This window comes from Mobula birostris, chromosome 7 (assembly GCF_030028105.1).
Source record: "Mobula birostris isolate sMobBir1 chromosome 7, sMobBir1.hap1, whole genome shotgun sequence".
Classification (NCBI taxonomy): Eukaryota; Metazoa; Chordata; class Chondrichthyes; order Myliobatiformes; family Myliobatidae; genus Mobula; species Mobula birostris.
Window position 1 is genome coordinate 47,563,087 of NC_092376.1, and position 14,613 is coordinate 47,577,699.

The 14,613-nt window shown below is 39.1% G+C and overlaps 2 protein-coding genes across 9 annotated transcripts in view; one reads left to right on the forward strand and one right to left on the reverse strand.

Moving 5' to 3' along the window:
• Positions 1-2,809, reverse strand: part of zmym2 (zinc finger, MYM-type 2) — a 152,558-nt gene extending 149,749 nt beyond the window's left edge. For all 3 annotated transcript variants that reach the window (XM_072263077.1, XM_072263078.1, XM_072263074.1), the window contains exon 1: positions 2,750-2,809. The gene's annotated coding sequence lies outside the window, so the exon portion shown is untranslated. The remainder of the gene's footprint in view (positions 1-2,749) is intronic.
• Positions 2,810-3,289: 480 nt separating this feature from the next.
• LOC140200173 (paraspeckle component 1-like) overlaps positions 3,290-14,613 on the forward strand; it is a 125,329-nt gene continuing 114,005 nt past the window's right edge. For 5 of the 6 annotated variants that reach the window (XM_072263081.1, XM_072263086.1, XM_072263080.1 and 2 more), the window contains exons 1-2: positions 3,291-3,746; positions 13,608-13,909. In XM_072263081.1, the coding sequence (XP_072119182.1) occupies positions 3,432-3,746; positions 13,608-13,909 (617 nt within the window). In that variant the 5' untranslated portion in view covers positions 3,291-3,431. Of the gene's footprint in view, positions 3,747-13,607; positions 13,910-14,613 lie in introns of all 6 variants that reach the window. The other variant, XM_072263082.1, reaches the window with a different exon arrangement.

Here is a 14,613-nt window from a genome sequence, read left to right on the forward strand (position 1 = left end):
ATTTAAATACTGTAACAACGGAAGATGGAACAATCCTTCTAAAAGACAGACCATCTAGTGAAAAAAAAGCTGATATCATTAAAAATAATTCAATATAGTGAAGAATTTAGTATAGCACAGAGATTCATTTTGGTAGGAAGACTAGAGAAAAAATAAATTAAATGATGTAATCTTAAAGGAAGAAACATCTGTGATTTATGCACAAATAATTGATAGCAGAAGTTAGAGATGAAAATGCTGGATGAATGGCCTCCAAGTTTTTCAAACTTAATGGAAGGGTCATAAACCACACTTCTAATTTTCTCCAAATTCAAACACACCATAGTTTGTGAAAACCAATGAAATACATTAGGAGGGTTAATCTCTTTCCAATTCAACAAAATGGACCTTCTAGCCATTAAAGTAAGAAATGCAATCATCCGGTGTGATGAAGAGGTTAAATTTGAAAAAACTTTTTCATTTTCATTTCCAGCATTTTCATTTGATGTAATTTGATCATTTCCAAACTTGTTTTATCTCTCTGTACTGTTGTTGGAGAGGAATGGAGTCGTCGACACTAAGGTTTTCTTCTTTTCCATTTTTAAGTTGTTAGTTTTACCCAAGTCTCTTAGTTCAGTTGATTAATTCTGCTTTTCTTTGGGGATGGGGTTTGTTTTTTTTTTGTTTTGTTTTTTTTTTCTTTTTCATGATTTTTTTTTCCAGTTTTTTTTTGCTTTGTATTATCCGTTGTTAGTTCTACATGATTGGGAGCTTTGTTAATTTACACTATTTGGTTTTGCAATTACTTTTAAGTGTAACAATATATCTCCTACTATTTGTATTATTGCTATGTTTTGTTTCTATATTTTGAAATTCATAAAAAGATTGAAAAAGAAAGTTAAAGATGAAAATAGATTGGCATTATTAAAACAGCAGAATCTCAAACTGAAAATAATGGTTAAGTGTATACAATTCGGCAATATTTTTATGGACAGGAGATTGAAGGGTGTAAGGTGATTGTCCTTATTGACAAGCAAATTCAATTAGCAGAAGTTTTATAAACTGAGAAAGATGGATGGAGATTTGCTACCAATAATCATAGTTCTTCACAGCTTTGAACAAAGATCCTGCTCTCCCCTCACCCCAAGTTTATCACGAGATTTTTCACTGGTTAGCAAGAACTGCAGAAATAGGAGAAAATTTATAATCCAGAAGGCATAACTTGAAAGAAAGCACATTCGTTCCCCATTTTCAAGAGTGAATAGAAAAAACAGAATCAAGGGGAAAATCTTCAAGTAAATGTTTAAGAGTGGTCTATCATTAAGGTGACACAACCACAATAGCTTCCGCATTTGGTGTATCATTGTACCCTTGATAGTTTCAGATGACGGAGACTCTGTTCGAAACCGAAATTTGAAGCCAAAAAATATCAGACTATCGGATTCAATTGTGTTAAACAATCCTCGGTCACGATTAACAAAGAACAAAGCCAGGATGAGAATAGAAAGAGAAAGGTGTCAAAGTATAAAGTATAACCGCGAACGAAAAAGTGATTTATATTTCGCTTTACAAAACGTGATAATTCCCGAGTTTGGCTATAATTCAAACCCAACCAGTAACACATCACAAAGTATACCTTCATTGCCTTCAAGTCGTTTATTTCCTTTAAAAGAAACTGTTAGATAACGGGGAAAGAGACCAAATCAACAAGATTTCTACAACTCTGAAATGTTTGTTATTAAATAAAACAACTGGGTAGATGGCAAGTTTCTATACCGCCTCAATATCGACTAACAAAAGCCATCAAAACAGGGTGCTGAACCACTTTCCATACGTGAAACGCAAGAAGGGATTGGATCAAGGACAGTGGTTAATCCCAAAATCTGGGCTGGATTCTCTTCGGAAATCTTTCCAACCCCTTCCTATTACCCTACAACCAATCACAAAAAAGTTTAAGTGTCAAGATCCATAAGAATACCATCTAACTACAACAAGGAGGATGCATTATTTTGCTTTTGTGGCCTAGAGGCGAAAATAAGAGAAAGAAACATCCCAGCTCACAGGTTAACACCAATCTCCGCGAGGTTCCCTTCTCCCCACCCCGCCTTCAACACACGCATCAAATCGCTTGTGGCGAGCGTCGGTGCGTTTTCCTATTCACACCCACAATGCTAGCAGAGAAAAAATAACTACCCATTCGGGATTAGAAACCAGAGGAAAGGGGCAAAAGGGTAAACATTAACAATTTAGCAATTAATAATAAATTGCATAAAAACGCTCAACATTGGTTGAGGATAACTCTCGCAAAACTGTTATGGGGGAAGAGAAAGAACAATAAACAGCTTTTTTTCCCCTCTAACTGCAGAAAAAACACAATAAAATGCCCCAATTGCTCAGTAAAAATATAAATTGCGTGTGATTTTCACTTCATCTGGGATACGAACTAATTTCTAAAAATGTGTGAAATTCCCAAAGGAAGAGCATTTTTCCCAAGACTGCCCTCTTCCTTCCCCCCTCCCCCCAATCCCTCGCGAGTTTACCCCCTTCGTTGCGGCACTAACGCACGTCCGCCATTAGAGAGCGAGCGAAACAATACGTGCGGGGGATTAAAAAGGGAAAATTAGAGGCGGGACAAGTGAAACTTTACTCAATTGACTATTATTTTCACTGATGAAATCCTAGAGCTGCACTGTACTTGTTTTGAACCCAAAGCCGTTATAACATATCAAAAATAGGGGTTAAAGCAAGCTTGGTTAATATCACATCTTACCCGATTTCCCAGAGATCTACACCGACCGCACTCGTTCCAGTCCCGGGCTAGTCTTCGCGTCACTCTAACTTGATAATAGAAGTCCCGCCTTTACTGCGTACTGGTTGGTAAATTGCTCGTATTTCTCGCAAGGGGGACAATATTCTGACCCTTCTGTGGTTCCTGAGGTCTGTCACTCTTCATGACGACATCATCTTCCCGTCAACACGTTAGGTTGATTCCAGCACATTGCTCAGAATCCCTGCTCTGAAGAGGGCGCTCTGTGATTGGCGGGGAACCAAGCGGAAGCATTTAAAAATAAATAATAGATTAATTTACTTCAAAATCCCTCAAATTTAATAAACGATTTAAAAAGGAAAATTAGATTTTTCAAATAACTGTCTATACAATACTGGCAAAAGAGGCAATGATTGATGGGAATTGTCGTTTCTTTGAGATGCCCTTTCAAGAGTAATGCTGAACCTAACAGCGATTGGAAAGAGCAGCCTGGAGCTCCCACAATGCAGCAGAGTCGGCGTGGCGTCGCCTGCTCGACGTCATTCAGGTTCAAGCGCTGGAGGACTGTGCTTCGGCCGCCATTTTGAGTTTATATGAGGGAAGTGGTGTCGCTTTATTTCATCTCCGTAATTAGATTTTTTTCAGTATTTTGAGTAGTTCTGGTTGCAGTCTACCTATATCGGAGATGCAGTCGAATCAAATTAACCGGAATTTAAAGCAAGTGAAATTGGAGAACAGTCGTAATTCCCCAGTAAAAAGAGACTATGACACTGCGGATCTTGAAGAAATCGTAACAGGCGGAGAAGGTGAACCCCTCATAGTGGATATTAAAAATTTTCGCAGGCCGGGAGAAAAGACCTACACGCAAAGGTGCAGACTCTTCGTTGGTAATTTACCCACTGATATAATGGAAGAGGATTTCAAGAAATTATTCTGGAAGTATGGGGACCCTTCCGAGGTTTTTATCAACCGGGACCGCGGATTCGGATTTATTCGGTTGGTGAGTTGAGTTGTGTGTTGGTTTGATGAAACTGTAAGCGCCATGTTTGTTCATACAGCTCAAAATTCTTGAATAAAGACAATAATATTGGAGAAAGTTATTAAACTAGGCTGCATCAGCCTAGAATCTGCGTTCACACTTCTGGTCATTTTTCTCGAATCCTTAAATTGGGATCAAAGTTTACTTATTTTAAATAATCTAAAGTATAAATTAAAACACATACTAGAAATATTAAATCTGGGCAGCCTTTATTCGCTAATTCTATAACTGCTAACAGGTTGTCTAATGTTTCGATTAACTTGGACATTTTGCAATTGTATTTGCAAATGAGATTTAGTGGAGATAGTGCCGTGGATTAAAGGTGCTATCTGTAGATGTGCGCGTGCTTTTTGAGTGGTATAGCTCTTTATGAAAGGTATGTATTGGCATTGAAGTGTCTGCAAGACTTTTGCTTACGTATTGGAAGGACAATCAAGATTATGATTTAGCATAATTGTAAAGCCGCCGTTGGCCGTCGAACTGAAATTTTGTTTATAAAAATGTTAACATTCAATGTGCAGTTGGCTTGTACATTGTGTTATTATGTTTTTAAATCCACACGTACAAGTTGCTAACAGTTTTAGTCCCAAAAATGTTTCAAGGGACAAGTCAGAACACACGGTCGGGCTTAAATCTTAACATGTATGGAATAATATTTCAACCCAGTCACTTCTAGTATATGTTTTCTACTATAGTGTTAACGTTAACTTAATCTGCGTTCAAAGTATTGCTGATGTATTCCAATTATTTTCAGTATCTAACTTAAGTGAATTATGCAGGATCTAGTTTCATTGGATATTTCATTGTACGATTGGGTATTGGAAGCTTTTACAAACAACAATATTTTGAAAAATAACACCAAGTTTTTGTTTACGTTCAAAAACCACTTTTTGTCAAAATTGGAAAAGGGAGCAAACAAACATTAATAACAGTGAATGTGAGTGAGAGATGATGCAGCACCTGGACTACTGTTGTAAGGAGTGAAAGTAAATGATTCTATGCCTCAGCTATATTATGCAGTTATATGGTGTTATTGTTAAACAGACCGTGGGAATTGCTCTGCAGACTAGACTACTGATGGAAAAATAAAAATTGAGAAACAATTATACTTGACCCTAGAACACTGCAGTATACCCAGATGGAAGCTGTTCAATCTTGCATTGGGTCTTGTAGCAGAGTAGGATATCACAGTCTGGTGGATGAAAGTGAAAATGCAGAATTAAAATGGAAGATAATTGGAAATTGAGGGATATGAGAGTCCAGTAGGCTTCATGCATGGTCTCACCTAGAAATGTCAACATCATTTTTTGCTGCCATGGGTTTTGCTTGAACTACTGAATATTTATAGCATATTTTTCTCATTTTAGGTTGCAGTATGTGCTGCTTCTTTCCTTTCTGAAAAATTAATGCTCCTGAAATCTGTGTTTGTTTTCACCAATTGAAGGAGACTGGTTTGTGAACACTTTAGAATGTAGTAATAAAGAATAGTTAATTATTTTTCTTTGATCCTATATTGACCAGGAGTAAAAAGGAGCAGGAAAAGTTGGGGAATATAGATCAATATCATAGTCGTAGTCATACTTTATTGATCCTGGGGGAAATTGGTTTTCGTTACAGTTGCACCATAAATAATAAATAGTAATAAAACCATAAATAGTTAAATAGTAATATGTAAATTATGCCAGGAAATAAGTCCAGGACCAGCCTATTGGCTCAGGGTGTCTGACCCTCCAAGGGAGGAGTTGTAAAGTTTGATGGCCACAGGCAGGAATGACTTCCTATGATGCTCAGTGCTGCATCTCAGTGGAATGAGTCTCTGGCTGAATGTACTCCTGTGCCCAACCAGTACGTCATGTAGTGGATGGGAGACATTGTCCAAGATGGCATGCAACTTGGACAGCATCCTCTTTTCAGACACCACAGTCAGAGAGTCCAGTTCCATCCCCACAACATCACTGGCCTTACGAATGAGTTTGTTGATTCTGTTGGTGTCTGCTACCCTCAGCCTGCTGCCCCAGCACACAACAGCAAACATGATCGCACTGGCCACCACAGACTCGTAGAACATCCTCAGCATTGTCCGGCAGATGTTAAAGGACCTCAGTCTCTTCAGGAAATAGAGACGGCTCTGACCCTTCTTGTAGACAGCCTCAGTGTTCTTAGACCAGTCCAGTTTATTGTCAATTTGTATTCCCAGGTATTTGTAATCCTCCACCATGTCCACACTGACCCCCTGGATGGAAGCAAGGGTCACCAGTACCTTAGCCCTCCTCAGGTCTACCACCAGCTCCTTAGTCTTTTTAGATATGCTTTATCTATTATCAAATTTCTGTAATTATTTGTCATAAATTTGGAAAATCATAACTTGGTAGTAACATCATGGTTTTATGAAAGAAAACTTGGATTTGTCAAAAATGAGGGATTTGTAACTATATAGTTAAAAGGGGTGAGTGGGAAGTTACTGACTAATGATCTGGATTATCAAGTTCTTTGGAAAGTACGTGGTCTTTGCATAAACAGAAGACTTGCCTTTTTACCAATTGTCTGTTTTCAGGTTGGTAGACTTGTTTGTTAGATACTCTTAAGATTAATCCCACTATGCCTGAGCTATTCACAGTTTTTATTACCAATTAAGATGAGATGATGTAGCTGTTAGTTTATGATACTATAGACTGAGAAGAGAATGCAGAGACTAAAAATATATTGAAGTAAAGAGATTGAATAATGAGATGAATAATTGTATAATATAAGAACAAAATGAGATGCAAAGGACTGCAGATGCTTAAATCTGGAGCAACAGAATTATGTTTATTGTCACTGACATAGGTCATGAAGTAAATAGTTTACCACAATCACCACAAACAATGAAGCAGGGGAGCAAAGGAGAAGTGAATTTGAGGGATGAGCCATGCTGGTGTGATGGAGTTGGAATGAGTGGTTCATAGAGGAGTTTCGATGAGTGCAAGGTTGGATCGCTCTAAGCGCCGAGCCAATTTGGAGAGGTAGAGAATAGCTTCAGGCTGGGCAACAAAGGCTAGGCCCATAGTGGTTTGCTGCAGCAGGTCCTGATGCAAGATATGATTTGCTATTTGGACAATTTAAGCACCATCCCAGATAAACTGGGAAGTCGGTGTTGGGAGCAGAGGTGAGAGCTGGGCCAATTTCACTTGCTCTCCCACAACGATCACTCCTCTCTCCATGGCTCTGAGGCTGTGAGACTGCCCCGGTTGCTGTGCTTCCTGTCTGTGAGCTTCACAGTGACTTGCTCCGCTAATATGATGAACTCAGCCCACGGCTTTGGCCTACTCTGGGCTGCTCCTGGGGGTTCGGATCTAAGGACTCATTTTGGTCCAGAATGCTTTTGCACATTTCTATTTGCATGATTTTCCTCTATTGATTTTTTTTTGGGGGGGGGGGGTTCTTGCTTTGTGGCTGCCCTTGAGACAAATTTCAAGGTTCTTTGATAAATATTTTACAGTAGCAGGATAGTGAAAACAAATAATGTTATAAGCTACAAACAAAAGTGCACAAGAGAAGTCACAGGGAAGTATTTGTTATCTGCTTAGAAATCTAATAGCAGATGGAAAGAAGTTATTCCTAAAATTTTGAGTATTACCTTCCCAGTGGTAGTAATGAGAAGAGGGCATGTTTTGAATGGCTTCTTCAAGATGTCCAGTGGTTCTGCCTGTGATGGAGCTGGCTGAGTCTACAACCCTGTGCAGCCTCTTTCAATCCTGAGCATCGGAACCTCTATACCAAGCAGTGTTGCAACCAGTCAGAATGCTCTGTACGTCTGTAGAACTTTACAAGAGTCTTTACGTCATATCAAATCTTCTCAAACTCCTAATAAAGGAATTTATTTGGTGAGAAGGTAGTAATTCTGTGGAATTCATCACCACATTTGGCTGTGGACACCAAATTATTGGGTATATTTGAAGTGGAGATTGATAGTGTAAACGTAACTTTGCTAGATCAAATAACGACAGCACAAAAAGATCGTTACTTATCTTTCCACCCGTTTATTTCTTTGAGCTCAGCCGGTGAGTGAACTTGGACCCGACATCAGGGAAAGAACCTTTCTCATCTCCCCGGCGGTTCTACAAGTTCACTGCCTGATGTCAGAATTGTCAGAAGTTATAAGGCCACCGATACAAAAGAACAATCAGTTTGATAACCATTCCGGTCAAGTCAATGGACTATTGATACAGAGAACAATCAGTTTGGTAACCATTCCGGTCAAGTCAATGGACTATTGATACAAAAGTACAATCAATTTGTTAGACACTCCAGCCACCTTAATGAAAGAAAAGAATGTCCTACCTGGTTTGCTGGAGCCACAACTTAATTACGAAGATAAGAACATCTGTCAAATTTATGCTTTAATTAAGAAAGGAATGCTCTGTCCATTTTCCATCAGGCACTGCTTTTTGTCAACATCAAAAGGTGTGAAAAGCCCAGAGACATCTGATGTGGATCTGGGCGAACTTTAATTATCTTGCTCCAAAGAGGGCAGCTGTGAGACATTATTCAAACACACTGCAGTCACAGACATAGTCAGTACTGAATCCATTGTTTACAGGGATCTTGAGAATCCCCCTTTCCCTTAAACTTTATCAATAAGTTCTTGATTAGAAAGGATTTCAAAGAAGAGAAGGCAAGAGAATGTGATTGAGAGGGAAAATAAATCATCCAAGATTGAATGTCAGAGCAGATTCAGTGGGCTAAAGCACCTAATTTTGCTCCTATGACTTAGGGCCTTTTATGCTTGCATCAGTGTGTTTGGCTCAAGATGGGTTTTCTGAGATACTGATGCCCAGGAACTTCAGTTGCTCACTCATTCCACTGGTGACCCTTCAATAAAGACTGGTGTGTATTCTCCCGACTTCCCAGTTATGGCCAGGTAGGCAGTATAAAGAGGAGCAGGGGAGGATTGATAAAGGAGTTGAGGTGATTGGTGAACTAGTGGTAACACTGTTGAACATATTGACCAAATGACACTAAGGAACAGAAAAGCCGACAAAGTGGTAGATATAGCCCAGTTCATCACAGGTGAAGCCCTCTCAGCCATTGAGTACATTTGCATGGAGTGTTGCTACAGAAAAGCAGTATCTATCATTAGACCCTCAGCATCCAGGGTAGGCCCTCTTCTGGATATTACTTTGAGTGACAGGTACAGAAGCTTTAGGCCCTACACCAACAGCTTCAGGAACAACTATTACCCTGCAGTCATCAGGCTCCTGAGCCATGGTGGATACCTCTGTAGATGGAGGAGGGAGGAGAAGATGGTGGCGTGACACAGCGCGCGCGGCTGTTCCGATTGAATATCGTGTTGTGTAACTGGGGCGGGGGGGGCGTGCACAATCCGGATTTGATGGAGACAGCCGTGAGAGTGCGGAGGAACACCTGGAGTAACTTCTGAAATGCCTGCTTCGCTGCCGCTGCTACTGTGCAATTGAGAATCTCCAGAGCCGAAGGCCCCAAATCCTCAGCTTTGCCTATTGCTTGTTGCTGGGGCCAGGGTCGAAGTGCTCGGCAGGGATGGTGTTCAGTGTCAAAGAGGTGGTCGGAGGCTCGGAGTTTTCGGACGGAGTCAGACTGTGGTCGGGTGCTTCCAGTATCCTACATCGGCAAGTTGGCGGTGCTGGAAGTTTACCATCTGCGTGAGATGATGGGACTTTCGAGAGACTTTGAGACTGTGTCGTGCCATGGTCTGTTCTTATCAAATTATGGTATTTCTTTGCACTGTTGTTATGTGGTTTTTGTTAGTTTTTAAGTTGGTTTGTCATGTGTTTTTGTGATATCATTCTGGAAAAACATTGTATCATTTCTTAATGCATGCATTACTAAATGACAGTAAAAGAGGACTGTGTGTCCTCATAATATAATCTAATATATTTTTATTTTTACAGTTTGTCTTTTGTACATTGGTGTTTGTCAGTCTTTATGTAGTTTTTCCTGCAAAGAATGGATCTCAAAAGTACTATATTGTAACACATGTTCTTTGATAAGAAGTTTACTTTGAACTTTTGAATGTGTACAGTTACAAAGTGCTTTTTGTGTATTATTTTGTGTTAAGTTTTCTTATGATGGATGTTCCTGTCACAGATGCTGCTTGGCCCACTGATCTGTGGTGGCCAGTGCTATCATGTTTGCTGTTGTGTGCTAGGGCAGCATGCTGAGGGTAGCAGACACCAACAGAATCAACAAACTCATTCGTAAGGCCAGTGATGTTGTGGGGATGGAACTGGACTCTCTGACGGTGGTGTTTGAAAAGAGGATGCTGTCTAAGTTGCATGCCATCTTGGTCAATGTCTCCCATCCACCACATAATGTACTGGGTGGGCACAGTACATTCAGCCAGAGACTCATTCCTCCAAGATGCAGCACAGAGCGTCATAGGAAGTCATTCCTGCCTGTGGCCATCAAATTTTACAACTCCTCCCTTGGAGGGTCAGACACCCTGTGCCGATAGGCTGATCCTGGAGTTATTTCATAATTTACTGGCATAATTTACATATTACTATTTAACTATTTATGGTTCTATTACTATTTATTATTTATGGTGTAACTGTAACGAAAACCAACTTCCCCCTGGGATCAATGAAGTGTGACTATGACTTCAGAGGTTGTTGCTTGAATTTATGTACACTTCAATGGGAATAAGAAATATGACTACTTGAAACCATCATTTAAATGTTACTGCAACACACATCAAAGTTGCTGGTGAACGCAGCAGGCCAGGCAGCATCTCTAGGAAGAGGTACAGTGGACGTTTCGGGCCGAGACCCTTCGTCAGGACTAACCAGCATCGTTCACCAGCAAATTTGATGTGTGTTGCTTGAATTTCCAGCATCTGCAGAATTTCTCGTGTTTGTGTATTTAAATGTTACTGTTTGTTTCTGAGAGCATGAACTTGCTAAGATAGGGAGCAATAGAAAAAGTCAATGTTATTGGAAGGCCTTTGTTACAAGGAGTTAAAATATAAAAATAAGTCCTTGATTATATGGCGAGGGCTTGGACATTTAATTTAGAATTGTGTGTATTGTGGATTTTCAAACCTAAGGATAGAGATACATGCCCTGTAGTCGATCCAGTTTAGTGCTTGGTTGAACAGATTGTCTGGTTAGAGTTTCAAAAGGTGAAATGACCTCTGAGTTGGATTAATGGGAAAGATTCCCAGAACACAAATTCTGCAAATGCTGGAAGTTCAAAGCAACATACACAAAATGACCAAGAGTCTTGGCCTGAAATGTTTATTTCCTTGGATGCTGCCTGACCTGCTGAGTTCCTCCAGCACTTTGTGTATGTTGCTTTGCAATTCTAGCATCTGCAGATTTCTCGGGGCTGTTTACATTTCTGGGGAGTCTGAAGCTACCTTTGCAATAAGTGGTCATAGTTGAGATTTAGGAACTTTTTAGGCACAAAGGTAATTGGAAATTAGGCAAAAAATGTGTTCATATCAAATAATCACCCAAGATCTCACTCAATTATAGTATAGACTTCAGAGTATGTGAAGGAACTCAGCAGGTTATGCAGCATCTTTAGTAAGAAGTAAAGATTCTTTCTGTGCCTACTTTCTTTGATTGTGAGAGGACTGGTTGCAACATTTGGCCCATCAACATCTAAAATGTGGATTGAGCCTATGATTTGTTGAATCAAGGGCATAGCTTCAGTTTTTCAATAGTCAAACAATATATATATGAAAGATCTTGGAAGTAATTATAAAAAACAGCTATTATCTGCAGAGCAAAAGAGATGGTACACTTTTTGAATATTGTCCAGCGTGATTTGAAGTTTCTGTTTAGTAGATTTCCTAAAGGACAGCATTAACTAATAAAGTCTATTTAACCAAGCTTACATTATCTGACCAGCCTGTAAACTGAGAACCAGTTAGCTAGTTACCTGTACGGCTTTGTGAGGGAGTGCTAAGACCTTTTGTTATTTTTCAAAATTAAACAACCACACTTAGGTTTTTCTATCACTGACATGTTGTAAAATTTGTTTTGTGGCAGCAATACAGAGCAGGTTGTAAAGTTTGTTGTAAGTTACAAAATAGCGAAAAAGATGAATAACGAGATAGTATATAGTATTTATGGGTTCATGGACTGTTTTGAATTCGTGGTGGTGGTGGGGGGGGGAAAGAAGAATCTATTCTTAAGATATGTAGTGCGGGTCTTCAGGCTCCTATACCTCCCCTTTGATGGTCTTAATGAGAGAGCTTGTCCAAGATGTTGAAGGCCTTTAGTAAGAATGCTGCAGCCTTGAGCAGTGCCCCTTGGTGTCCTTGATGATGGTGTGCTCATGATGGAGCTGGCTGAGTCTCAGCTTCGTGGGATGCAGTGCATTAAAGGCTCTTTACCAGGCTGTGATTCAGCCAGTCAGAATGCTTTCTACCCTACATCTGTGGAAATGGTCGTTTTTGATAAAATATCAAGCTCCCCTTGAAGCGGAACTGCTGGCATGCCTTTTTTTTGTGATTGTGTCAATATATTGGACACAGTATGAATCCTTTGAGCTTGAAGCTGCTCAGCCTTTCCACCACTCAATGAGGACTTGTGCAGGTTCTCCCGACTACCCCTTCTTGAAGTCTGCAATCAATCCTTCGATCTTGTTGGCATGCAATCCTTTCAAAGAATCATTCTCCAGTACCATAGTGTGGAAAATGCTTCCATTAGTATCTTAAATGTGATCATTTGTTTGCATCTGTTGAGAATTTTCCAAATTGTTGCATTTCTAAGAAGTGTATATAAAATCTTGAAAGATATTGCATTGATTAAATCTTTTTGATAAGTTTGGTGAAATTAATGAAATGAAGCAGAGGCAAAATATTCTGATTGTTGCATAGATTGTGGAGTGGAAATTGAGAAAAATGTCTTTGCACTGAAATAACAGATGGTCTGGTAAATGCTATAGTGACATGCCCAGCAAATATAGGCAGTTGGGAAACCTTTGGATATGGTGTCAGCAAAAATAATTTCAGGGAACTGTGAGAAGTTATTCAGAATGGAGATTGATGCATTTCTGGATACTTGGGGGATAATATGGGTAAATGTCACTGAGATGGGAATTTATCTGTGGACCTCTGTGATGCTAATGGCCAGATAATCTGCTCTTAAGTTCTTGGGTATGAAATATGAAGATTGAACTTAGGTTTTTTTTCTGTACAGTAAACAATTTACTGGGGGATCTCAGTGGGTTGAATAGCATCTATCAGGCGAAGAAATATCATCATTTTTTTCAGTTTTAAACCTTATACTGAGTTTGGAACAGAAACATTAACAAATCTTTCTCCTACACCCTCTCCCTGCCAGTAAATGCTGCTATGCACCCTGAGTTCCTCCAGCAGATACTGCTTTTTCAGGTTTTATCATCTGAGGTCTATTGAGTCTCCATTTACTTGCACAGAATCAGTGATTCTTTTCAAATAAAGGGGCTACCAACCTTCCTTGGCATAAAACTGAGACCTCAATATGAAATATATCACACTTGCTCTTCAAGAAGACAGTCTTGTGCAGTTGAGACACATTAATGGAGCAGGCAGGACCAGTGATGTCCTACTGCAATGCTGTCTGGTAGCTGATGTCCCTGTTTAATAAAAATTAAAAGTAAATCAACCTAAAACTTCTGGTGACCTTGAATAAACAAAGCAGTATTACAATTATGAAAGCATAATTCAAGTTTTGAAGTAGAATGTTAAGAATCTATTGCGGATTACCTTCATTTAACTTGGTGGGACTGGAACGTCTAAAACACCTAAACTGAAATTTTGATAAAATAACAATTAACTTGTATTTCCAATTGATAACATGCTTTCTCATGTAGGAAACCAGGACATTGGCTGAAATAGCAAAGGCTGAACTTGATGGTACAATGCTGAGGAATCGACCTCTACGTATTCGCTTTGCTACTCATGGAGCGGCTTTGACTGTGCGGAATCTTTCTCCAGTTGTTTCTAATGAGTTGTTGGAACAGGCTTTTTCTCAGTTTGGACCTGTAGAAAGAGCAATAGTTGTTGTTGATGACCGTGGAAAGCCTACAGGGAAAGGTCATGTGGAATTTGCAGCAAAGCCTCCTGCTCGTAAAGCACTGGAACGATGTGCAGATGGAGCGTTTTTATTGACATCGTAAGTTTGTTTTCATTTTCAGGTATCTCGTAGCTGCATTTCCTGTATTCTTAATCATGGGTGGAAAAAGTAAACATATTTTCAATTCCTTGTTCTTGCATGATCTGCTATTTTTCAGATGTGTAAGTGTATTAAATAATTTGTAGTGGTCTCAAATGATTCATTTACTGTTTTAAACAAATTGTTGGAATTGCTCTATTTTGCAGAAGATTCCTTTCTAAACTATTGAGACTTAAGTTTTTACAAAGCATGTGAATCATCTTTTCCTTGAGCAGCATTTCTATTTTGATTGATAAAGATGTAGGTTTGAAAAATATTGAAATATGTAAGCAACTCTTTTGTGAAAGCTTGTAACAGTTTAACTGCTTGCATTACCATGAAGTTGAACAATAATTAAGTGGAAAATTTTTATATAGGCACTGTTTACCTTGGTTTTTCAATGTTAAATTTCAATCTTGGGCTAAAATGCCTAAACATTTAACAATATCATTTCCTATACTTATATTGCAGCATTTTTAAGAACAATTCAACAAAAGTATTCATACTTAGTGATTACCATATCAGGGTACTCAATAAGTGGAACAAAGGCTTTTTCAGCCACCCTGGCACATTGTTGCAAATGTCTGTTGATCACCATTTTGATGATACATGAACCAGATACACAATATCAACAAGAAAACATAAGTTAACTGCATTATTGACAC